The sequence below is a fragment of the Serinus canaria genome, chromosome 3 (assembly GCF_022539315.1).
Source record: "Serinus canaria isolate serCan28SL12 chromosome 3, serCan2020, whole genome shotgun sequence".
Lineage (NCBI taxonomy): Eukaryota > Metazoa > Chordata > Aves > Passeriformes > Fringillidae > Serinus > Serinus canaria.
The window spans coordinates 82,410,436-82,437,177 of NC_066316.1; the positions used below are offsets into that span (position 1 = coordinate 82,410,436).

Below are 26,742 nucleotides of genomic sequence, written 5' to 3' on the forward strand. Positions count from 1 at the left end.
AATTTTTAGTTTCCATTGAGGACATAATGTTATTGCTGTTCATTGGACATATGAAATAGGGAACCCAACTTGATAATCAGATTCTAAATTAAGTTTTCATAAATATATATATTTTTTAGATGGACTTTTTTCATTTGATCTAGAAATCATGGAGTTGGTGCTTCTGCTTCCAGTAAATGATTTTAGGCAGCTGAGATATGATCTTGAAATTTGATAGATATAAGCAAGTGTAGAAAACAAATCTTGCGCACATGCAAAAAAAAATATCTGTTCAATTAGAATAAATCAAATTATTGAAGAACATTTAATTATTTATGGTAGAAATTTTTGTGTTTAACATATTCAGGCACGTATGCCTCATATGCACATTTTTGTCTCCATACAGCTTACGTACCTGCAAAGAACATGGTCTTTTCTGACTTAACATCAGAGAGTTTCAAAGTGAGCTGGTCTCCAGCTGGACCTGAGGTTTTGTCCTATCTCATTAAATATAAAGTAGCAGTTGGTGGAGATGAATTTATTGTTTCTGTGCCAGCTTCAAGTACTAGCTCAGTTCTCACCAACTTGCTACCTGAAACTACTTACGCAGTCAGTGTGATTTCTGAATATGAAGATGGTGATGGCCCACCCCTGGATGGAGAGGAAACCACCTTAGAAGGTAGGATTCCCATTATTCTCAGACATAAGGGAGTCATATGTTCAAATATGAATTTGCTTAGCTGGAGAACAGGGAAATGAGGAGCAGCCAAGTAAGGCTGAGAAGATGTTCTGCCATGCAGGATGAGAACATTATTGTATCTCAATGCATTCAGTAAAGATATAAAATTCTAAGAATATGCATGCATTAAGTTGCTAAGACTGCACTTTAATTTTTCTGAGGTTGGATGTGTTTCTCTGCTGTGTTCCTTTGCAGTGGCCAGCTTTCAAATGAAGTAGTGTGCTCTCAATATGAAATTCTGTGGCATAAATTATTGTCTATATAGACTCAAGTTGTACATTGTTCATCTAGATGAACATTGTTGATACTTTCCAATGGAACTATTCAGTTCTATTCTACTCTCTTTAGTAGTTATGAGACTGATGCAGGAATGCATGCTGACTTCAATACATTTAAAGACAAATGTGTGCCTATGCAATTTGCTATGTCTACATCTAACACCAATAGAAGTGTTGTTCTATATACAATAGGCTTAAAAGGACTTGAGTTTTGGGTTTTTTTTAAACTGTTTTTTTTAATCATAAATTCATTGGTCTGATCCAATAACTGATTCAAAATTTCTGTTGATGTCAGTACATATTTTATGTGACCAGTGGCTGTAAATTTAAGCATGGTAGCTTTACTTTTTCTTGATAGAGTTGCCATGATGCATTTCTCCTGACTGAAAAGAGCAGCATGACAGTAGATTTGATTTTCTATTCCAGTAGTTAAACACTCATCTATTCTAAATCATGCTTTTAAAAATATTGATCTACTCTTTTTCATTATTCCATGCTGTCACTTGTGACCTTTGGTGACATAAATGGTTCCAAGGGAGCAAAAGAAACAGCTTGAAGATTTGTTGATTGCTCTTTCCTCTTAAGAATGATAGAAATAAACACTTATAAGATTGCTTAGTTTGGATGTTAAGTTTGGAAGATACAGGTTTCACTGTCAGTGTGCACATTTCCATGACTGTACCAGTCAGAATATTTTGGCCACACATCATTTTCCCTTTGGAAAACAGACAAACTCTTGGCTGATAGAACATGTAGCTTTTGTGCATAAGGAACAGGAGAAGGAAAAGATTTAATAAAAATAATCTGCCTTCCCATTTGTAACTGATACTACTTTAAATAATTATTAACATTGCTATCTGATGATATCCTAGCACGTCTCAGAAGACAGAGTTCTTCTACAGCCATGTAAACATCAGCAGTTCTCCATGCAGATCTAGCTAACAGTTTGAGCCAGATGGCTTTCTTGGCAATTAACTTTGGTTTTAGGCTTTTAAAGGGTTTGAGGTTGAGTATTGTGTTTCTGATTAATAGAAAACAAGTTTCTTTTTTAAAACTGGGATTATTAATTACTCCACTCTTAACTTTGAAGAACAGTACTTATGGAATATAGATAGCAAACAACAAAAAACCAAAACTTTTTTTCCCTAAGTGACAATGTTATGTGCTGCTAGGCAGCGTGCAGTACAGTAGATTTTATTTCTGTTGAAAGAGTGAAGTCTTTTTTGCTGTGTCCACTGAGCTCATCTGAATTGCTGTGTCTTTTGTCAAGGAGCAGGCTAAGTTAAAGGATTCCCCACAGTTTTTCTACTTTACTTTCTAAGATAACAAGCCATTTCTTTGAATTAGAGACTGAATTAAGAAACCTTTTTTAAACATTAGGTGCAACTCATATTTCAATTAATATATTTTTTGTTTGAAATATTCAAAGAAATAGAATTGGTTTGGTGGGGTTTTTTTGCTCTTTGTTTCTTGTTTGTTCTTGCAAATAGGATAGCTGAGTGTGTAGTCAGGTGTATCTGACAACTGCCATTTTCCACCTGTAAATGGAAGGGGTGCAGAAGCAAAGGGCTGCAGCAAGAAAACTTATACCATTTGTTGTGTTAAGAAGTTTCCTCACTATGCTCAAATGTCCCTTACACAGTTCTGCTGTTACCACTAAATACAGTCAGATTATCTTAAGTTTTGGAAGCAGTTGTATAAACTGGGATGAAGGTACTTTTGGAGACAGCTTTGTTCTGCTGCTGAATGCAACTATGATCCTAAATTTTCAGAAATTGCTAAAGGTGTGTGTACCCTAAAGCAATGGGAGGGCAATATAAGCAGTTTTGGTAAACTGGATGAGCTAACAGAACGGTTGACGTGGTTTTGCTTCAGATACTTCTTCATTAAAGGCAAATATTTACAACTTACATGTGTATATTTTTTGTAGTTAAAGGTGCTCCTCGAAACTTAAGGATTACAGATGAAACTACGGATAGCTTTGTAGTTGGCTGGACTCCAGCTCCAGGAAATGTCCTACGGTACAGGCTTGTTTATAAACCACTTTCTGGAGGAGAAAGGAGACAAGTGACTGTCTCAGCAAATGATAGGTCAACTACTCTGCAGAATTTGATCCAAGATACAAGATATGAAGTCTCTGTTGTTCCTGAGTATCAGTCTGGGCCTGGGAATTCATTGAATGGATATGCAAAAACTGATGAAGGTACATGATCAATGCTGTGAACATAGTAAGCATGAGCAAAACTCTCTGCTTGTTGACATATTCATACTGAAAGGAGAATAAACCATATAGGCCATATGCATTACCCTAGATGAACAGAGAGATATATCATTGCTCAAGCCTAGTCGAAAAATAATGAAAGGCAATAGAATTTTTCAAAATTGCAATATTTCATTTTAAAATACAGTGTCTTGAACCTGATATGGCAAGGAAACTTGGGTGAAGAATCTACTTGTATGTTAAATTAATTGTTCCCATGATTCTTCATATTGTCAATGATATAAATAATATACCTTATATGAATTCAGACTCTGTTTGCACTTTGTGCTGAATGTTTAGCAAGAAATTAGTGTAACATTTAATTTTCTCAAGTTATCACCGTAGATTTAATGTATGTGAAAATGCATGATCCTTTAACATGTATCATGTCTTATTAAACAAAATCCAGAATACCAAAAGTATGACTATCCTGATCATTGCTGAAATTCACTGATCCATGAAAGTCATCGTCAAAAAGACCTCTTTAGGAAATCAAAATGTGTTAATTTCACATTTAATTTGTCGTTTTTGACTTGATTCTGAAGAGAGTGACTTCAACATGGATCTTTGTCGAATCTGAGCATATCTAGAGGTGCTAGTATGTGTAAGTGCTCCAGGATTGAGCCTGGTTTAACAGGGAAAAAAAAAAATAAGTGGACCTTATTGTGCATTTTTGCCTAAGGAGGGTGGGGATGGGAATGTACAGTCCTGGTTACAGTAAGGGTACACTGTAGCAGTGTTGGTCCAGCCTATTAGAGAATTATTTTTTAGCATAAAACCCTATGTGGTGTTAACCTGAAGAGAAACCAAGAAATTAAGCTTGCTTCAACTTTTTTTCAACATCTTTTAACATGTGCAGTCCGAGGAAATCCAAGGGATTTGAGAGTTTCTGATGCTACAACATCAACAATGAAGCTGTCTTGGGGTGCCGCTCCTGGCAAAGTGCAGCAGTACTTTATAACATACACTCCAGTCGCAGGAGGTGAAACAAAGGAAGTGACTGTGAAAGGTGACACTACCTCTAAAGTGCTGAAAGGCTTGGACCAAGCCACTAGGTATGCACTGACTGTGTCTGCCTTGTATGCCTCTGGAGCAGGAGATGCCCTTTCTGGAGAGGGAGAAACACTTGAAGGTAATTATTTATTGGTTTTGTTATTATTTATTCATTATCGGACCGATACTTATGGTGTCTTAAAGTATCTTCCCAAGTTTTCTGAAGAAGTAAATATCTAAATGAAAAATAGACATAGACACTCTCCTACTTTACACGGACTTTCCAAACCTTCTGTCTTTAGAGAAGAAGAAGTGGGTTAAATCACTAGTTGTGGAGGGGACTCTGTGTCTCTTGAAAAAGCTATTGCCAGAAGCACCAACCACAACTGACTGTACTTCCGTACAGTACATTAAATATTTTGTCTTATCTTCCAAGCTGTTTTAGTGGCATATTCTTCTTAATGTAACAGGATTAATTAATGGGGTTAAGGTATCTCATCCATTTGAAAATTTGCAGCATTTCTACAGTACTGAGTTTGAAAGATGTTCAGGGGCCATTTTTGCATCAGAGAAACCACACATAGTTTTAGGCATACGGAGTCAAATCCTGCTTCTAACAAAGAACCTGAAGCTAACCGTAAACAGAATGCTGGCAAAAGCATAAGTCAGACCCAAAGGCTTTTTTATGAGGGGGAAAGGCTGTTCTTTCTCTGACATTGAGCAGATAATTTCCCAGACTAATTCTCTGTGAGCATTCTCAGTGTGATCTGTAGATTGTCAGAGGAGAGGGAAAGCTTCCTTGTAGGCCTTGAAAGGAAGTGTGACTCTGCTCTGTGCTGGCCAGGGATGCACTGCTGAAATCTGGCATTGCAGCTGTGTAGGCACTACACTTGAAAACATCTTATGGATGAATTATGTGGAATTAAGGCTTGTCTCTTGATGCTAGTCAAGTTACAGTAGGAATATACTTGATTCTCAGTTTCTCCACCAGTTAAACTTTTTGTTTATGACATAGGTTGCAAAAAAATCCAGAAAATATATTTTTATTGGGAAAATGTAAAATAAAATAATTTTAAAAATCAGTTTCAATGATTCACCAATGTGCTGAATTCTTCATACTAAAATGTAGGCACTTGAACACTGCAGTTTGCAGCATGGGCTCCCTAAGAGTCTTCTGTGATTGATGAAGAAAGGCAAATACTTCCAGTGGGCAGATAGTCCATCTGAGATCTCATTTTTCCTTCAAATGAGCATTTTTTTGTCCACTGACTATACAAGGAGTAAGTGGTAGATCTAGACACCAACTGCCTGCCTGTCCCACTGCCTGAGACCTGCTTACTCTGATGGATGCAACTGTCAGAGGATCAGGCTCCTTGAAGTTCATGCTCAAAGTTTCCTAACTCCCTGGCTTTCACTACAAATGAAGGGTCCAAAAAGCTCCTTTTGTTGGAGAAAAGAGCATGTCTCCCACCCAGAACATTGCTGAGATCCAGGTAAATGAAGTCAGGTATCATTATTCTGCCCATAGCCTCCAGAAAAGCCAGAGATGATCAGGAGGTAATGAACTTCCCTGTTGGTGGTGGTGCTGCCACTTTCTACTTCTAACATTTTCAGGAGGGAAGAGTGAGGGTGAAAAATGTAGATTTTGTGCTGTGTGGGAGAGTTTGAATTCACCTCCACACCCCAGCAGGTTCACAATACTACAGAATATATTGGGCAAGAGGCTCCTTTATTTTTTCCACTGAACATGAGCCACTGTCCATACAGCAATACAAATTTCATCCTCAGAACAAAAACAACTGATTTTCAAGTAGACATAGGAAGCACACAGCCCTGCTTTCTCCTTTGTGCTCTCAGTGTGTAGGGCAATGCCTCAGTCTTCCTTTGCAAATTTTGAGAAGCCTCTGTCTCACTGGTGAACAGACTGAATGGTTCCCTTCCTTGGGGACATACCTCAAATTTTAGTAAAGGTTTGACCAAGTTAGCTGTTTACATTTGGTGGAAACATCTTCATTGAGTATGTTTGCAGTAAACTTAGGAGAGCTCCTTTATTAAATGGAGTTGTGGAGACATCAAGTGTGTTTCAAATTTATAAAGTAAGCTTAGCATTTTATCCTATCATAAAACTTGAGCAATTAAAAATCTTTTAGGGCACTGTCTAGAGCTTCAGTTACAACACATCCTAGAGAGAGCAGTGAATGAAATACAGTAGAATTCAAAGCCAAAATCATCAGAAAAACAGAATTCAGTCTCAGGAACAGACTGTCTTGTCCTTTCAGTGCTCCCTGCCCTGTGTCTTCCTCGAGGGCTCTGATTCTTATTTGGTCTTTCCATATTGTTAAGTTGTTAATAAGAAGAAAAACATTCTCAACATTGGTTAAAGAGCCAAATAATTTAAAAGAATACCTGCCTCTTTCTTAGGAATAGGCTGATATGCAACCAGATGAAGTTTAAAATGGATGTTGGACTTAAAAGGTCACAGAAGCATTTCTGAAAGATTTTTTGCTCTAAGCAACTGAATTAAAATATTGCATTAAAAATTCAGTGACTGATTTTTGCTTGGGATAAATATGAATAAAGGAGCATCCTATCACTCAACTGAATGACTTCTTATCCAGTTCTTCAGCTGGGAGGAAATCAAATTAAATATTACTTACTATTTTGACATGTATAGCTTTGTGACTCAAGTGTAAATTCTTTGAAGATTCAGCAGGACTTGAAAGTCCTATCAGGGTGCTCTTCAGAAAACATTACTCTTCATATTAAAACTGTCTCTTAAATTTTCTTGGGCAGACAAATGTTAGTAAAAGCACTGTAGAGATGTCAGTCCTTACTGGGTGATCAAAGGGAAGCAACAGAATATGAATTTCTTTTTGCATGACAGCAAAGACCTAATTCATGGTATTTACTCATGGAATATCTACCGTGTATTTCAGTAATCATTATATCTGCAGTTTCATGGGGCAATAAAAGTACTTGAATTAGGCCAGGACTCTTTGAACTCTCTAGTTCAACTCTCTAGTTGTAGATATTTTAAAAGACTCTGTGACTAACAGTATGAAAGGTTTTCAGAATGTTTGTTGCAGCATATAAGACAGTATTTCACTATATGGCCCTATCTCACCACACTGAAGGATGAAATAACAAAACCTTTAAAGAAATCCAGACAATTATGAATAAAAAAGTTGCAGTTTTGGAACTGAAAGGTAACATTCAAATGTCAAAACTCATTATAGAAATTTACATGAAAAGAGATGTCATCCTGGCTGGGAAGTTAAAATAAATATGGTTGGACCAGGATGAAAAGTTACATAGGTCAGTGAAGTGAATACTTGACTAATGAGTAGCTGAAATAACTTGTCTGACTGAGGCTGGAAATAGGACAGGTCTTAACTTCTGGAGAAATAAACTTATCAACAGTAATGACAAAAAAGCTGTGAAAGGAAGCATAAAAAAGTGTTTAGTATTTTAGTTAGTTTTTCCATGAGCCATGGTGTCTGAGAAACAAAATAGTGTGGTGTGTGTTTTTCATTGCCAACAACCCAGAAAGACTGAGCACTTAAGTATTTTTCTGTATCAGGAATCCCTATGAGGCTTACTTGATGTCTTCACCATATGAATTCTCACCAAACCTATTCAGGCAGTGGTGCCATAGTTGCTCATCATATCAGGAGCTAGGCTTGAGATTGCCTTTCAGACTGGGATGGTTGCTAGTTCATGGAATTGATATGTAGCCTAAGAGGAGTGAGTTTGACTGTAGAGAACATTTCAGCACTAATAGTAAAGTGAGAAAAGAAGAGTTGGATACAGTACCTTCTCCAACTCTCTTATAGTCAAGAGGCAGGAAATGAAAAATCCAAACTCTCAGATGTTTATGGAATTTTACTGAATCACTAAATGGTCTCCTGTGATTAAGAATGTAGGCAAGCATTCTTCCTGCTTTCAGTAATGACTTATTTCGTTCTGCATGTAGTAGTAGAACCCACATGGGCAGTTACTCTCAGGGAAGAGTATCCTTCAGCAGAGAGGAAAAAACCAGAAATTTTTAGGCTGCTCTAACCTGATCTGGATGGACATGTCTGCCCAGGAATTCATTGAAGGCCCTTCAGTTATGTTTGTTATCTCCAAAATATTTTGGAGCAGTTACAATTTGCCCCCTATTCCTCTGCTTTGCTCTGCATGGTAGTTTTGCAGTGTTTTGAAGTGGCTTGTTTGTTTCAGGATTCCTGGGAAAATCAATCCACAGAAACCCAGAAACTATTCTGTGTACTTGGTATAATTTACCATGAAGGTAATCTTGGTTTCTCCTTGTGTTTTTCTTTTTTCTAAGCATATACTTGCCCTTATTGCTTCTCTGCATAAAACAGAGAGGGCAAATATTCCCCCAAGTAACTGTAGATAATCTCTTTTATAAACTGTTTGCATAGCTCTCTGGTCCAGCCCAAAGATAAACACATGCCAGAGGATCAGTATTTTATGAACTGTTCACAGACAACACAGTGTAGAGAGTTTAGCAAATGAGTAATCAGAAAATGACTCATTTCTGAGTGCTGTTCCATTACCAGGTAATTGTTATTCAGAGAGAATGGATTTATTTCTTTTTGTGTGTGTGTGTGTTTTTGGAGCAGGAAAAGGGAAACACTGTATTTGCCCCTTTGTTGAAGGAGTATGCTTTCCTTCTTCAGTAATCCAGATTTTAGGAAATTTATAGTGTTCTCATCTTTTATATGACTTCTTTCAGTCATTGGCTGATTTTGTCTACAGTTATGAAGTACCATCCAGAGGTGAAAATTCTGGAGCTTTATATTTCATTCTGCTTTAAACATAACTGCATGTGTAAAATATGTGCTGTAGAAAACTCTCCACTTTTATTCTCTCACTTTCAAAAGTGCATGGCAATCCATCACTGGGCAGCTTTGGTTTGAGCACTTCTATAAAGGTGCCATGGAAAAATTTTCCTCAGACATACTATTTTGGCTATGATTCCCCTTAGCTCACACAAAGTTGTTGAAACTGCTAAAGTAAATTAAATCAGTGAAGGCTGCCATTAGCCTTGGGGTGGAACAGGGCTTGTGACAGCTGGGGGAACTAAACAAATTTGCACTGATGGTTATATTTGATGTTATGTAATACAGATTGAAGAACAAGCAAGAAACACCCATGGAATGTCTTAGGGAAAAGTCTTTCTCTTATCTCCAAACACTCCAAACAAACCATTTGGCTTTCAATATTGCTTGGGATTGTATGATCTTTACCCAAGTCCTCATACACCAGAAATAAAATACAATGAGAAACATGGTGAAGGCAGTGAGTCCAAATGCAGCAGACAGTGGGCAGTTTGTGAGAGCTACTGTTTTTCTAATCTGTTTTTTAATAGAGAAGTGGTTTTAAGTCTGGAAAGAATTTGATTTTCTGCCCAAATGCATGCTGTCAGATGAAAAGAACATACTGTACATTAGCTGCTAAACAGATTAAGTTTCATAAATTGCTGTAATTTTAAAGACTAAAAAATTAATTGCTAGATTAAGCAATCAATACAAAAGTGCTTAATCCTAATAAATGTCTAAAAGGCTTGAAAGCTGAAGATCTGTTTTATGTGTCCTTTTGCAGGCAGCTATATAGTTTGCATAAAAGTTTTAAGAATATTTGAGTAACTGACTGTAATCAGGGAAGTCATTACACTTTTAAATACAAATTTCAGAGAAATTTAGAAAAAAGGCTGGTTCATTTTTTTTTCTCCAGAAAAAATTTCAGTAATCAGGTTTTCATCTTGCTTGCACTGAGAAATTTCCAAGTATTTCCACTTGTATCAGTGAAGATCCCAGGTTAGACATGCTGTTGGTAAAAAAGAACTAAGTTCTTTTGCACACGTGAGGTTGCTGGTCTGCATTAGCAGAGGTGTCAGCCTGTTTTGGTTTTTATCTTTGTGCTTTTTAGAATAAACAAAAAGAGGCATGTTGTGTTATATTCAGGAGAGTATAAATAAATTTGAGAGATAATTATGTCATTGTGTCTTCTGCTTTAGAAAGAGAATTTTTGCTTCAGTGATACAGGGCCCAAATCTTCCATACTGTTTGAGGAATAGCTATTTGTGTTGTGAGAATTAGGCTGTACCAAAACAAGGTATGAAAAAAAGTTGTCATAACTGGGTCATTTTCAGTTTGAAGTGATTTTCCATTGTATATATTTCTTATAGTTTAGGTTTGGGCATTTTGGAGGCTACCTTGTTTTTGGTCAGAAAATGAGTAGCAGTTCTTCGCTAAATAAATGATTCTTTTTTGCTCTTTCTGTAGTAACATAGGAATGCTTTAGAAATGAATGACCTCCTACAGACAGAATAGTACAAATTCAAGTGACATTTTCTTACAATGAGATTTTCAGCCTATCACAGACACTTTACGTAATGGTCAGACAGTGTAGTGCTGCTTCCATCCTGACAGAAACAAGGACTCAGTGTCCTCAGGAGATTTAATGCTGTATCATGCATTTTTGAAATTATACATTCCAAGATTTTTGAGTGTGACCTTTGAAACAGACTTGATAATCTGAGATCTTAGTTTTTTCTAGGAAACAAAGTATGTATCAGAAAAAACCCCAGCAGGGCAAGGTTGAGTGAATAATAATAAGATATTTTTTCACAGTGTTAACTGAATAACTTTTGGAAAAGACAGATAGAATATTAAAGGGACTGAATGTGAACACCTGTTGGCATTCTCCTACATCAGGGACTCGGGAGTGCTCTGGCTGAAGGTCCTCTAGCCATTGTTTTGGGTTAGAACTCTCCTGGTTGTCATCTTCCCTTTCTGCAGAAGAGAAGAAATCTGCTTTGATGGGGTTATGTGAGGATGCCTCTGTATAGTAAGTCTTTGGGTTTCCCCTGCACCATGGCCACATCCCCTCTCTACTTACCTGAGGGCAGGTTGCCAACCACTTTATGTCTTGGAGGGAGGGAGGGATATCAGCCCACCCAAGTGGTTGAGGAGAGTTTGACCATTGGAGTATCATCTACTATCTACTATCTGGAGTATTATCTGCTGTCATCTCATCTGATGCATGCTATTGGATCGTTGGCTGTGGCAATCTAGCCTGCTGACACAATGGGATTCTCCTGATTTTTGCCCATTGTAAACAAGGCGGGACTCAGGCCAGAACATTTTGGTCTGTGCCTCTACAAGTGAAGGCTTATTTAGTTGATTCTGACATTTTAGGATGCTAGCTTACAGAAATCCTATGTTTAACTTAAATTAAACATAGCTCTGCTCAAAATTTACCACTGCAGATTGATTTTGAAACCTGGTTTTAAAATAACAAGTACAGAAAGCTGTTTAAAATTTGGGCTCAAATTGCATGTAAAAATCCTACTGAGATCAGCTGGAGTTGTGTAAATGTCTCTGAGGGGAAAGGCCATTTGAATAAGGACATTTGATTTTTATGAATGTCAACATTTTAATTTTAGCTGATTCAGTCTTGTGTTCAATAACAACTGTGATTGCTGGAGAGCTATGGGAATTAAGCCAAGTGGACAGAGGGAAACTGCTTTATTGTGTCTCTGGCACACTACAGTGGAAAAACTTAATATGGAAACTGGACATTTCAGAAGTCCAGAACAGGGTATAAAAGCACCTGACTGAGGGTTACCAAGTGTATTTTTCAAAGTGTGTCTGCTCTAAGTAATGGTAAAATTGTACAGGGGACTGTAGGCAGTGAGAAGTGCTCTGAGATAAAAACTGCCAAAGTGAATCTGACAGCCTGAAGCTGGTGCCTGGCTTGCTCTCCCAGGCAAGGGTTTGACCTGTCCATGCAAACACTTTGTTTTCCTATGTATGTACTCACCACGGCTTACAGCTGTGCTTACACCAGCTGGTTTGATGCTCCAGAGTATCATAGGACTCACTCCTGTTAGGGAATAATTTTAAAAACTGTCCTTGTTTGCTGATGTCTTGGGGGCTGTATGAAGTGATGAACATACATTAGCTTCCATTTCCAGTCAAGGAAAAGCAGGAGTTGTTTGCTAGCCAGCCAGTACTTTTCTTTCTTATGATGTGCATTGTCTCTCCATGCTCCTTAACTATCCTGTTTAAACAGGCAGGCAAGAAGTGGATGTTCAGCAAGCATTTCTGAACCCATTGACCAAAGGAAAAAAAAGAAGTGTTCAGGTGTTACAGTTGTAGATTTTTGTGTGGACATGAAATATAAGCAAGTTACCCACGTATGGAAACCCTGGGGGGTATTCCCTGGTTTAGGGAGACACAGGAATCTTCCCTCAAAAAACTGTTAAGACCCCATTGGCTCCTCCCCCTGTTCCTATGTCCCTGAGCCACTCCCTCCCTGTTCCTAGGTATTTTGTTTTAATCCAAGGGAAGAATATTTCATAGGTCTCATTGTATGTTTGTTAGTGGCCACATTATACCATTGTTATTGTAGAGGATAAGTGTGTTTCTTGACTCTGTGTAGCACCTTTGATAATATTTCATGGAATCCTAACAGTTTAAGACTTACAGTTGGACTTAATCTTAAACATAGGTGTTCTCCTTATAATAAATTAAAAATAAAACACTGTGGGAGATCAAGTGAAGCAGAAAAAAAGCTGTGAGTGAACTTCCACCTCACACGTGAGGTGCAAATCAAGTTAGCGTGTTATGTTGAAGAAATGTTCTCAGTTGCAGTGTAACATATAAAATGTCCAATTTCCCTTAGTAGGTAAGTTGTCTTGTCAGCAGTTTCCAACTATTTGAAGTAAAAATTTTCCATTTAGTTCTAGTGGTTTGGTAGAAATCCCAGTTCCTTTCCCCTCTTTTACCTTGACTTATAAAAAAGACATTTAGTTCCAAAGAATATTTCTTTCAGAACCAACATATTACAGTAACTGCTGTTCATTATAATCCATTCCAAACAAATTATTTTCCTCTGTTATTTAATGACCTCAATAATGACTTAATCAATACGGGTTTTAAATAAGAAGTTATTTTTGCAGTATTTCCAACATATATCATTAGCTGTAGTATCCAAGAGTAGACTTGCAAAAAATTGTGCTGTGGTAGCAGATACTTGAATACTGAAATCATGTTGTGGCAGAGCCATGTTTTAAAGTAGCCAAAATAAAGTGACTTGTATATTTATATTACATTAAAATATGGAAAGAAAGGTTTTTATTGTGAGACATCTGTGCATTCTATCAAGTTAGGTTTTCCATATTTTTTCCATTTGGATTGCCTTAATATTTTTTTTTATTGTATGAAAAAGCCAAGATTTGAGAGTAGGAGCTTAAGAGCAGACAGAAAAATTGTTGTAATTTACTTTTGATGGCAAATCTTTTTTTCAGGCTTCCAGGAAAATTGTTATTTGGAGCTAAGATTCTGCCCTGGCTTTCATTTAATGCAGTCACTGAATTTGGTGAGACTTCATGAAGCATGAGCTGAATTGGGCCTTTTCACTATAACTTTTTCAGTATACGCAATCACTGTTGTGAGATGTTAACTGAACTTTACCAAGCCCTCTGTATCTTAACCTTTATTTGAAGAGCAGAAGTCATAAATTGTGGTAATTTATATTAAGTGGCTAGGAATCAGTTTGAAGGGTACAATTTTAAGAACTGATGCAGAGTTAGGACAAAAAAAGAACTGTCTCAAGAAAAACATGATAGAATGTCCCTAAGACTGAATTAAAATCAGAAACCCCTCCCACAACACATGTCCTGTTAGCTGTATTTGAGAGTCATCTTTGTGATTATTATGGTACTCTCTGATTCTGCATTCTGTGTAGCTGGTGAATCTTTGATAGGTTGACATTAATTTCTATTCATCATTAAGTCAAGTGGGATTAGTTGTCTCATTTTTAATGAAGTTGTACCGGCAATGAGATGTTTCTAAAACAAAAATTTCTACAGATAATATTTTCTGCTCCACTGGGATTGTGTTTGGAAATGTTGCAGATTGTGGTGGAAGTAAAAGACAAATGAATATGAAAAGTGAAAACTCAGACTATGACTTTGAGCAATTTGCTGCTCAGCCTGAAACTGCTTCAGGCTTCTGAACGTAGTGAGGTCTGTTCTTGCAATGAGACAAAGTAGTGGAAATTGGATAAGTATTGAATTCCTCTGTGTTCAAAGAATTTTGATTCTGCTCCTGTGGCTGCTATGGATTAGTATAAGGATATATTTTTATCAGTGAGGGTAAAACTTAACTGTGATGCCATGAGGCCACCCCAAGTGTTTAAGTCCTCTTTCTAAGCAAGAGTCACTGAGGAATGTCCTGTCCAGTGAGAAATCCCACAGAGAATACACACTAAAGAACTGAGTACTTCTTTGTCTATGTGGATCTGGTTTCATGGAGCCCTTTTGCAGATTTTTCTATGATGAGACTGTTGCACTAAATCGACCTGTCAATGCTCCTTTCCTGCTATCAAAAGCAAGCCATTGCAAGAGGAAAATTGAACATATGTTATAAATGTTAAAAATTAAGCAGAGGCACTCATTTTGCAGCACCACTTTAGACCAATGAGCTTCATTTTTAAGCAGAGAAATTACTCTGGTGTGTTAGGTGAGAATCACCTATCCATCTGACACTGGATTTCACAGGCTAATGAGCTGCTTCCTTTGTTCCAAGCTGGCTGAAACAAACTACAGGGAGGAAAGAGGTACAGGTCTTATGAATGGAAAGATGGAGAGTGTTTTCTACAGTAAGTGTTGGATGATGTAAGCACATGCAAATTAGTTGTGAATATAAAATAGCTGATCTGGTAAGTGGGACTCTGGAATATACTAGTACTAATAAATAAAATAAAGTTATCAGAGAAAGGATGGTGACTGATTGCAGGCCTGGGCAATCATCAAGCATATGAATAAGGGAAAGTGCTGGATTCTGCACCTGAGATGAGCAACCCTGGATGCACGGATGGAGCAGGGAATGAGATGCTGGAAAGCAGTGCCATGGGAAGAGACCTGGGGGTCCTTTTTGATAGAAAGTTGAATATGAGAGGAAAGACAGGAGCAGACACTGATCTCTTTTCTGTGGTGACCAGTGACAGGACCAAGGGAATGGCTGAAGCTCTGTTAGGGGAGTTTTAGGTTGGATACTAGAAAAAGGTTCTTCATCCAGAGGGTGGTTGGGCACTGGAACAGGCTCTCAGGGCAGTGGTCACACCACCAGCCTGACAGAGTTTGACAAGTGTGTGGACAATTATCTCAGTAACATAATGTGACTCCTGGGGATGGTGCTGTGCAGGGCCAGTAGTTGGTGATCCTTCTGGGTCCCTTCCAACTCAACAGATTCTGTGATTCTGTGAAAAGTCTCCATTATTTAACCCCTGGAAAAAAGGTACACACATAACAATGAATATGGCTGAATGAAACACAATCATTTTTTTAGAGTTAAATTTTAAGTGAGCTGTACCATATTTAAGCGCTGGCTTCATACCAGGTCTTTGAATACTGCTATTTTTATTTTGCATATTCTAAAGCATGACTGCTAAGTATCTTACATGGTAGGGATAAGATCATTCATAGTCTAAAGTTAGCTTTAAGTATTTTGTTGAAAACTTCATATATTTTCTCTTAGGACTACCCTCGTATGTTATCGAAAATAATATTGATGGGAAAAGTTTGGTTTAGCTCTTAAGATAATTTGACTTTTACACTTACACTTTGCTAATTTTTGCTGTTTTTGTTTGAGAGAGAATTTGCTGTTTTCTTTCTTACAGAACGTGGTTCACCACGTAATTTGGTTACCACAGACATAACTGACACTACAGTTGGGTTATCATGGACACCAGCTCCAGGAACAGTTAACCATTACAGGATAATATGGAAATCACATTATGATGATACCATGGGAGAGAAGAGAGTCCCAGGAAATACAATGGATGCTGTGATAGAAGGCTTGGAGCCAGAGACTAAATACAGGATTTCGGTATATGCAGCCTACAGCAGTGGAGAAGGAGACCCAGTAGAAGGAGAGGCTTTTACTGATGGTAAGTGTAATACATTACCACAATTTTTAACATTTTGTTTTTGATGAAATTATAATTTTTAAATAAAATAGGTCTTATTTCCCCCCCATTTTTTTTTAAATGAAAATTTTCCCCAAACCAAAACGCCACCTCAGCTCAGCCAATTTTGACATTTTGTTGGACCATTAAAAAACCTACAAAAATATCTTCTATGTCATATAGGTTTGGATTCAGCAAGAATTACTTCCAAGTTAAGATATTATTTGCTCTGCATTTTACTCTGAATTTAGCCTTTTATAGGTTTGGTGTGATTGCTAAAAAACAGGTGAAAAAAATATGGATAGAGCAAGGAGGAAAGATGGGATGCAATCCCACAGAATCAATGAGTTTCTTTTCTAAGTTATTGCCCTTCCAGTCTTCACAGTCCTCAAACTAAGTCTCACTGGGTGATTTTGTTGTTTGTTATTTACCTTTCTGGGGATCTTCTTTTTCGTATTTGCCAAATATTATGTTGTATTTGTCAAAGCAGGCTCAAGCCTCTCCTGCAGTGTAGGCAAAGTGAAAAAACACAGAGACCAGGGATAGCTTGTTTCTTTGTAGAAGGAACTGCAGGTAAAGGAGTCGAAATGAATGAAGGGATGTCCTGGATAAGGCTTGACATTTCTGTTTGCCTAAGGGGCCATGTGAAGACAAAGCCTGAGGGAGGGCTCTGGGGAAGCATCATGTGTGTTTACATGTTCTTGTGCTCTGTCCTAAGCATCTGTTTTGACTACTGTTGGAGACAGGCTGCTGAATTACGTTAACCTTTGTCCTTGACCCAGCAATTGTTCTCAAGGTTTTGCAAGAGTAGTGATTGCTGCTGTTAGTAAGAGCTGACTCCCCAGAGTCAAAGCAGACTGCTGTCCCGTGGCTTCCTTCTTGGTTCAAGCACAGCAACTCTATCTGTTCTAGCCTTTCCAGGTTAGGTGTGTAGCCTAGCCTTATCATTTGTGCTGTCTCTCAGTGTGCTGACTGAGGGAACTGGCTATTAGGCCTCTCAATAGCCCCAGACCTGGGGCTAATAGCCTGAAACTAATATTGTATCTTTCTGGTATACACACAATTAGAAATTGTCAGTTCCTAGGAACTACAAAGCCTACCTTACTGTGTGTTGAAATACTGACCAATTCCACCATGCCAAGAGGGTTCAGCTTTGCCAAAACCTAGATGGCTTATTTTGGCTGACAGCCAGTATTGCATACCTTGATTATTTATACCATTTGTACAGTCTGGAAAATATCTCTTAGAAGCTGAATGCTGCAATTTGTTGAGAAAATGCTTTATTAGTTCAAGGGCCTATTTCAGCACATATGCTATGTTGTGATGAGTGATTTTCCAAGCATTTGGAAAGTCACTCACCTTTATTTGAAGGACAGTTTGCATGGGGCTCAACAACCAGCTGTTTAGGTATTCACCAGTATCTTCATCAGACCTGTAAAGTCAAAATTTAGAAAATCTATAGGACATTGAGTTCATGAAAATCAATGACTTTGTAATTTATCACTTTCATTTGAGAGTCCTGAACCCATTATTTAATGGATTAATGGAAAACATGACTAAATAAAACTCCCAATTGTGCTGTGTCATCATATGATTTATACTTCCATTTTTTTGTCTCAGTAGCGAAAACCACACATCTGTTTGTTTAGTCCATTGCAATTAAAAATAATTAACAATGGCCTGTGAGATTCCCCTGTGTCTTCCCCACAATCAAATACTGGAATTTTGAAAAGGGCAATTTTATTTTTTAGTACAGCAGAACTAATTTTGTAGCCATGCATTTGAATATATCTGTATGTGATAAAGTAAAAATTTATCCATATTTTTACACTGAAAAGTGTCACCAAATGCCAGGACTCTGACAGTAGACAACGAGACAGAAAATACAATGAGAGTGACGTGGCAGCCTGCGCCTGGGAAAGTCTTGTCTTACCGTGTGAACTACAGAGCACGCGGCAGAGGAAGGCAAATGTCTGGAAGAGTGAATGCTCCGGCTACCAGCATAGTGCTAAAGCGACTTAAGCCCCGCACTACGTATGACATAACTGTTGTTCCAATTTATGATTTTGGACACGGGAAATCAAGAAAAGGAGAAGGAACAACAGGTATGTACCACAAGGTTGTACAGGATTTCATAGTGCAAGTTTTGTGCTAAAAATTAATGATCAGGAAACATAGAAAAGCATGGTGGAGTCTGCCAAGATAATGAATTGACAGGAAAATTGAAGAAAATGTTGTGAGTTGAGAAGAGAGTTTGATTTGTTTGAAATTTCACTGTGGCATAGCCTGAGCACAACTTTTTGCTGTTGATATTAAAAGGTGTAAGTACAGTGTAAAATCTGTTGGAAAATACTAGAATTGTTTTGAAATACTGTCTTCAGAAGTTCAAACAAAGTGTTTTATGAGGAAGATAGGCTACTTAATCAAGTGTTTCAGCTGTTGCATATTTTGCCTTTTGCTTGTGGATATTGATTAAATAGCTACCCAGCATCCTGTTATTTAGGCTTGTCTTTTCTGGGCACCATATTTTCTGTGGAAAACCCAAGGTACTAAAAAGGGGGAGCAGATGATTTTGAAGATTTATTTGTGGAAGTCTGACTTTCATGGTCTTTTGGACAGACTGTCTTCTCCCTCAGAAACTGAAACTTCAAAATATCTATTAAGTCTCAGTGAAGGCATTTTTGTGGTAGAAGCAAAACTCATTTTCTACTCTACCCTTAGTAGGAATGTGATGCAGGTCTTATATTTTGTAAGGAAATGTTCTCTAGATGTTCAGATCAATCAGATTTAGTATCAGTTTTCTGCTTCCATAGATGAAAAGCTTTACCTAAAGAGAATTCTTTTCAAGATGTTTCTGCCTGTCTGACACCAGTGCCATTCACTGAGGTACTCTATAGATAGTTCATGCCATTCCCTGTTTTCTGAATATATGTTATATTGAATGACAGGAAGTAAGATAAAGGTATCCTCAAAGTGGGGATATCAGCACTTCAGTTACTGAAGAAAGGTTTCTTCTTAATCTAAAATTGATGCAAAGGTTGATATAAAGGAGTCACAAAAACTTGATCAGCTCTTGCCCAATATGTAGTTGTTTAATGCTGAAAATTATACAGAGATAAATTTCAGATCATACAGCTGCTTTTGATTTGTGAACTTTTCATCTTGAAATAGATATGTCTCTGCTTTCAGTCTAAATAACTGTGGTGGTAAACACACTTTGGAAGCAAGTGAGGCCTGATTCATCTTTTTAGTTGAAGCTATCATGATGATTCAGGGAGTATGATGAGACATGAGACAGAGAATCTGTACTTTTCCTTGTGAGTAGGAGTGTATCTATCTACTGTTTCTCAGCAGAATTCACATTTTGAGGACATTTGTGATCTTTGGGCTATAGCTAGACAATTGCATAGGCCAAAGCTATAGTGGTAGGTTTTTGTTTACTCTAATTCCCATTTTTTTTGTATTTTGAGCTTACACTGATGCATTATTTTCCATGAATGCACTTTAGAGTTGCACACAAGCAAAAGTTGAACAAAATGCAGAAGCTAGCAACAGCTTGTTAACCATTGTCTGTGAGTACTGCCCTGCAGTGGGCAGCTGTGAGTCTTCTGAGGAAGCTGCTCTTGACCTAAAAACCTCAAGCTGTTTGGCTGGCACTTCTCAGAAGAATTGTTTTTTGACACACTGCCACACCTGTGGTTGGTGAAGTTGCTTTAGCTGCCAGACAATTTATCCCTCAGTCCATTGACTGCAGAAGGAGCCTCAAAAATAGACTTAGCCCACGTACCTATTGGTTAGATAGGTAAAAGTGTCAGGAATCTCATCTTTCATCCTTTAATACTTGTCTTTTTGTCTAAAGAAAGGAACAAAGAGTTAATGACTGTCACTAGATTTGCATATATATATACTTAAAAACATACTTATTGATTTTTTGCCATGTGTAGACCTGATCTACTGTTTTGTTTCCCACTCTTTCAGCCTCTCCCTTTAAGCCACCTCGAAATCTGAGAACTTCAGATTCAACTATGTCAAGTTTCCGAGTAACCTGGGAGCCAGCCCCAGGGAGAGTGAAGGGGTACAAAGTAACTTTCCACCCTACTGAAGATGATGGGAGCCTTGGAGAATTAATAGTGGGGCCATATGACAGCACAGTGGTATTGGAGGAGCTTAGGTATGCATACTCCCTCATATTGATTTTTGTTTTGTTTTCTTTAGTTTCCTTTAAATAACTTTAGCCTAGGGTCTTGATTAATCATGATCTGGTATTTAAATGCCGGGCAAAATCTGCTGTAAGTTAAGCAAGCAATTTTGTCAATTAGCTATGCAAATCCTGTTATACCATCTCTGAAAGGTACCTGGCAGATTTCTTTCTATGATTATCAATTTACATCACTTGCGGTGTTCTCACAGGAACTGAAAGAGGTAAAGATATAGGCTGGAGCTATATCCTGTAATTCACATATGAGAAAGATAATGGACTAATGAAGGATATTTGGGATTTCTATAGTTTCCTCTCAAAAGTTTCTTGTCTCATGTTTGTCAAAAGATGCTTAGTTTAGCTCTTGATTCATTTTCTCAGAGGCTTAAATTTTTAAAGCAGGCTTCACACCCAGTCAAAATCTGTTAGGCAAGTATACTAAATATAATTAAAATAGGATCATTAAGTCAAAAAATCATACAGTCATAGAATGGTTTGGGTTGAAAGTAACCTTAGAGATAATTTAGTTCCAACCTCATTGCTGTGGGCACCTTCCAGGAGATCTGGTTGCCATCCAACCTGGCCTTCATGCCCTGGGATGGGACACTCACAACTTCTCTGGGCCACCTGCTCAAGTGTCACACCACCCTCACAGTAAAGAGCTTCTTCCTAATATCTGATCTAAATCTAGTCTCAGTTTAAAGCCATTATTCTCTGTCCTATCACTACATGCCCCTGTCAGAAGTGCCTCTCCAGCTTTCCTTAGGCTCCCTTTAGGTGCTGGAAGCCTACCATAAGGTCTCCCCTGACCCTTCTCTTCTCTAGGCTGAACAACCCCAACTCTCAGCCTGTCTTCACAGGATAAGTATTCCATCCCTCTGATCATTTTTTGATCTTCCTCTGGACTCATTAAAAGAGGTCCAAGTTCTTCTTATATTGGTGGCTCCAAAGCTGGTCACTGTACTTCAGGTGGGGCTTCACAAGAGCAAAATATAGGGTGAGAATCAACTCACTTGACCTGCTGGTCGCTTCTTGTGATGCAGCCCAGGCATTACTTCCAGTCCCTTAATTTGCCCTCTGTGACCTTCCAGCAGTGTGGCTGGAGCACTTTTCAGTGAAAATTGAGGCAAAAATATGATTCAGTACTTCTGCCCTCTCTATATCCTGGGTAACCTAGTCTCCTGTTTTCTTCTGGAGTGAGTCCATTTTCTCCCTAGTCTTCCTTTTATTATCAATGTACCATAGAAACTTTTCTTCTTGCCCTTGGTGTCCCTGCCCTGATTTAATTCTATCAGGGCTTTTGCTTTCCTAACCTGATCTCTGGCTGCCTGGACAATTTCTCTTCACAGAATTAAATAACTTGAATGAGGAAGGCTATAAATTTAAGTATAGAGTGTAAAATCAGCTTCTAAATTGTTGAAACATCAATGTCTTGTGGATGAGACAGTATTTGGGCTTCATCTTTTAGCACCTTCTTTTCCATGAGTTATTTTTTCCTGTGAGAATTGAATAAGTGAAGTGTTTAGCATTTAACTAGTCAAATGACTTTAGTTAAAGTACACCTCTTTGACTATTTCAGGGCAGGAACTACCTATAAGGTAAATGTTTTTGGGATGTTTGAAGGAGGAGAGAGCAACCCTCTGGTTGGACAAGAGATGACCACCCTTTCAGATACTACTACGGAGCCATTTTTATCTAGAGGTAAACATGACTGAATTGAAGAAAGGGCAGTCTTGTAATTTGGATTAAAAAAAAAAAAAAAAAGATAAAAAGTTTACTACATTTGCTTTTTGTTTTCCTAATGCACATATTTGTTTACAGGATTCATTATATTCCCTTCCCTGATGACATAAACCCTGTTCTAAAATGACCACAAAGCATGACCCAGTTCGCAGTTCTAGTCCTCTGCACCCTCCAGATGATCTTAAAAAGATGATAATGCAGGCAACCTGTCTTTTGCTGATTATTCAAAGCCATCTGCATTGCATTTTCAGGCTGTCCACATCTGTGTTAGATCACATAAGGTCAAATTTTTGAACAGAGATCATGGCTCATCTACAGGGGTCTTCACAGGAGTAGAACAAGGCATTTTAAGCAGATTGTTGGCCCTTTTCTTGTTCTTATATGGTGACTTTTCCTTTTAAGACTAAGGTGATAAACTGAATTAAGATCTGATAGTTAGGAATGTCCTAGTATTAATGTATATTATTTAAGTTTATATTCAACGTAGTCATTGTTTAGTCTTTTGGGTTTTTTCTGTAGTAGGAGGAGACTTTTTCACAGAGGCAATTGCAGAGTGCTCTCCAGTATCTCTTTGGGAGCTTCTCATTAGTAAACCTGTAGCTAGTAAACCTTTCTTTCAAGATTTCTTTGAATGTTATGATATTTACCTCCCTTTGGTGTGCTTAATAGACCTCTGCTAATGTTAATATTTGTGCTCACCATACTCTCAATTATACCACCTGAAGAAGGTTTCAGGGCTCAGTCCTTCATGGAAAGTATAAAAAAGCAGGTGTTCTTCTGAATAGCCAAGTATACATGAATAAGTAAAGCCTTTTCTCCTCTGCCATTTCAATGCTTGGATAACCATCAGAGAGAATTTGGTGAGGAGAAAGAACCTAACTGCAAAGCCCGTTCAGAGTTAAATAAAGAAAAAAAGGTTTCTGACAGCTGACTATATTGTTTTTGCTTAGCTCACATTGGGCTGTGTAAAAAATACTTATATTGTATATGACTTTATTGAAACATTTTTAGAAACTTCCTAAATAATTGGTGTCCTAATCTGTCTAATAATAGAGGGTAAAACTGAAAAAAAACCCCCTGAAACAGGCCATCAGCTAAAGCTTTAACAAGGCTGGCAACAAAAAAGTGCACGAATAGTGGTTTGTTATTTTTCATTATAGCAGCTCTCATTTCTCTTTTCAGTGTTATACTCTTTAAGCTAATTAGTTTTATTAATGCATGTATTTGAGTCATGGTTAATGTGAAAAATGAATTTATATCTTGGACTGCAAATGTAACAGTAAATTATTTGTTAATGGGGGGAAAAGATCGGGCACATTTACTAGAATTTTCCATGTGGGGGACTATAGTATGTTGGAAGAAACATCAAAGTCAAAATAGATTAACTTTTTAATTGTACATAACGTTAAATTTAACTTTCATATTAAAGGTATGCATGCAATTTTTTAAACTAACATGGTTTGACTTAAACCCTACTCCCAACTGATTTTATTGTCCTGACTAAAGACTAGATCTATATTTTCTGTGCAGAAGAGGATCATGCTTTTAACCCCCAGGTACATGGAATAGTTATATTCATGAGTCTACAGTGTTGGATCAATTCTGTGGAACATATATGAAATCACAATATCTTTCAACTGTGATGAGTGTGGATGATTTTTCTCAATGGGATTTCTTCCATATAAAGACCAGAAGTTCTGATGGCAGGAAGCCAGAAAATTTGCAGCTGGTAACAAAATCTACAGGAAAAAAGAGAGAAAGGATTTGGGGCTTTTTTTTTTTTTTTTTTTTTTTTGCAAATGGCTGTGGATAAAATGATTGTGTCTTTCTGTTTTGTATAAATATTTTGTGATTTTCCTTGTGATGAAAACAACATGATGCATATTTTATTTTGTAATTTGTAAACTGAAGATATCTGAAATACCTTCCTACCTTTAGAGAACATTGCAGCTTTATATGAATGTTTGTTCTTGTTCCCTCTGTGTCTCTTGACCTGTGTTTATGCTTGTGTGTCTTCTCTGGATTGTGCTCTTTCTTTTCTGTACATGCAAACTTCTATATCAAATGTATTATTATGTCTTTTTCCCCTGAAAATTGAGGAATGCTATTTATTTGAAAGTGATTGTAATACATATTGTTAATCCCACTATTACATGGTGGAAAATTATTCAGTAGTTTAGCTATATGTGACAGACTAAAATACCATAAAATTGTATAATCTAATAATGCTTACTGCCATATCAGTGGTTCGTTTAGTAGTCCTGAACAAAACTTCTGAAATCAAGTTATCAGCCATATTTAAAAGCCAAAACAGACCATGACATGACAATAGGGAACACTGGCCTTGATATTTGCAAAGGATTATTTCTAAAAGGAAACATACATGAAGGAATTTAGGCAGCTTTTGCCATGGAACCACTGACTAGTGTGAATAATGCTCTCAAATAGGTCATACTTGACGGAGTGCCAGTGAATAAAACTAGAGCTATTTTGGAAGCTAACTCATGACATATGTCATCTAAAAGGATGGGGAAAGAAGGCCATCATGGTAAGGCTATATTTTTCTGGTTGACACGGCAGGTTTAGAATGTAGAACCAGAGCAGAAGCTGATATTGTGCTGCTGGTGGATGGCTCATGGAGTATCGGGCGGCCAAATTTTAAAACCATCAGGAACTTCATTGCCCGTATTGTTGAAGTTTTTGATATCGGTCCTGACAAAGTACAGATTGGTAAGTTCTCATATGTTGGAGGGAAAATGGAGCATAACTGCTACAGAGACACACAATGACTGAGTAAATGATGGCTTTTTCCCCAGGTCTTGCACAGTATAGTGGTGATCCCAGGACAGAATGGAATCTCAATGCTTACCGAACCAAACAGTCTTTGTTAGAGGCTGTAGCCAATTTACCATACAAAGGAGGCAATACTCTAACAGGTATGTCACAGTGCCAGGATTTCACTTTAGCACCAGTGAAAATGATTCCAGTAGCTGACCCTGATATTATTCAGTGAACTCAAATGTGTCTGTGATGAAAGGGACTTAACAGCTCAGCTCAGTGTGGTTGGAAGAGGTCCAGCATAGGCTTATAAACTCAGGAGAAATGTGTTAGATTAAGTTTTGGGTGATGAAGAGGTTGTGTTGCTGTTGATCCTATGAGAAGAAGAAAGGTCAGTTCCATTTCAGGGTTGGGAGGAAGACAGTCAGGAACCAGAAGGAGGGGTAATGGAAGTCAGGAGGGTGATGCACATCAGGTAAGAGAGCACCTGAATAGTGTCAGTTGCTGAGGTCTAGATGATGGGCTGCAATTAGATTCAAAAATGCTTCTATAAGGAATTAAACTGTGGAACTATGCTGTCTGAGTGAAGTCACTAGGATGCACTAATTTATTTTACTGTAACTACTATATGAAAATAGTTTACAGTGATGGTTATTTTCATTGTGTCATGCTAGGAATGGCCTTGGATTTCATCTTAAAAAACAACTTCAAACCAGTTGCTGGCTTGAGGCCCAGAGCTCGCAAAATTGGTGTTCTTATCACTGATGGCAAATCACAAGATGATGTAGTTGCCCCTTCAAGAAAACTCAGAGATGAGGGAGTGGAGCTGTATGCAATTGGTAAGTACTCTATGAAGGCATGGCCTGCAGCAACCCCCTCCTGCTCATCTGCTAAACCCACAGAGAAGTGCCCACATACATAAGTACATAAAAGGTTATTTGAAGAATGTGTTTAGGGACTTAATTGCATGTTATTGTGCTACATGGCCTTAATTTCTAACAGGTTTTGCTTTCTTCTTTTCTTGTAAGGTATTAAAAATGCAGATGAAAATGAATTGAAGCAGATTGCAACAGATCCAGATGACATCCATGCTTACAATGTGGCAGATTTCTCCTTCCTGGCTACCATTGTTGATAATGTAACTACAAATCTGTGTAACAGTGTGAAAGGTCCAGGTACATCACATTTGCAGTCTATTTCATTCTTTATCCATTTATGTGCTTGGTCTGCTAGTTCCTTTTTATTACTTTTTGGGAACACTGTGTTAGCCGTGGGCTGTTTTTTCAGCTGCTGGTGTGAGGAAGTTGTACAGACCACCTGACTACCCTGCAGGGGTCCTTCCTTTTCTTCCAACAGTGACTGTGTTATAACTAACGCAGCATGACATTGCTGGATGTGCCTTCTTTTTCTCCCCAGAATTCTGAATTATCTTTCTTAGTGCGTCAGCTTTTTATTCATTGTCGCATGTTTTTTGATGATACTCATCCAATAAGGAAAATTTTAGCAGCCCTGCTCTTTTCAAGTATTAGTGCCTGACACCCCAAAACCAAAGTTGAGCATGAAAAAACATGTGTGTCATGTGTGTAATGTTAGCTGATGGTTCTTCAGTGAAACTGATGCAGAAGGTAGAATAGGAATTACAGGGAATTTGTTTAATCTTGAGTGTGTTAATATGAACTATCTCTTCATGCAGTTGTTTTAAGAATCCCTGAGGAAAAATAAATATAAGCAACTATCCCCCACTTCTTATAGGATAAATAAGTATCTTTTTAATTTGCTTTGCTCTTGC

At 37.7% G+C, this 26,742-nt stretch overlaps 1 protein-coding gene across 7 annotated transcripts in view; it reads left to right on the plus strand.

Annotated features, from left to right (window-relative positions):
• COL12A1 (collagen type XII alpha 1 chain) overlaps window positions 1-26,742 on the plus strand; it is a 99,901-nt gene that overhangs the window by 18,018 nt on the left and 55,141 nt on the right. For 5 of the 7 annotated variants that reach the window (XM_030235504.2, XM_018919172.3, XM_018919176.3 and 2 more), the window contains exons 11-21: window positions 386-658; window positions 2,927-3,199; window positions 4,116-4,388; window positions 15,947-16,216; window positions 18,073-18,339; window positions 20,213-20,405; window positions 22,012-22,133; window positions 24,756-24,905; window positions 24,992-25,111; window positions 25,628-25,792; window positions 25,982-26,128. In XM_030235504.2, coding sequence (XP_030091364.1) covers window positions 386-658; window positions 2,927-3,199; window positions 4,116-4,388; window positions 15,947-16,216; window positions 18,073-18,339; window positions 20,213-20,405; window positions 22,012-22,133; window positions 24,756-24,905; window positions 24,992-25,111; window positions 25,628-25,792; window positions 25,982-26,128 — 2,253 coding nt within the window. The remainder of the gene's footprint in view (window positions 1-385; window positions 659-2,926; window positions 3,200-4,115; window positions 4,389-15,946; window positions 16,217-18,072; window positions 18,340-20,212; window positions 20,406-22,011; window positions 22,134-24,755; window positions 24,906-24,991; window positions 25,112-25,627; window positions 25,793-25,981; window positions 26,129-26,742) is intronic. The other 2 variants (XM_050972288.1, XM_050972287.1) reach the window with 1 other exon arrangement.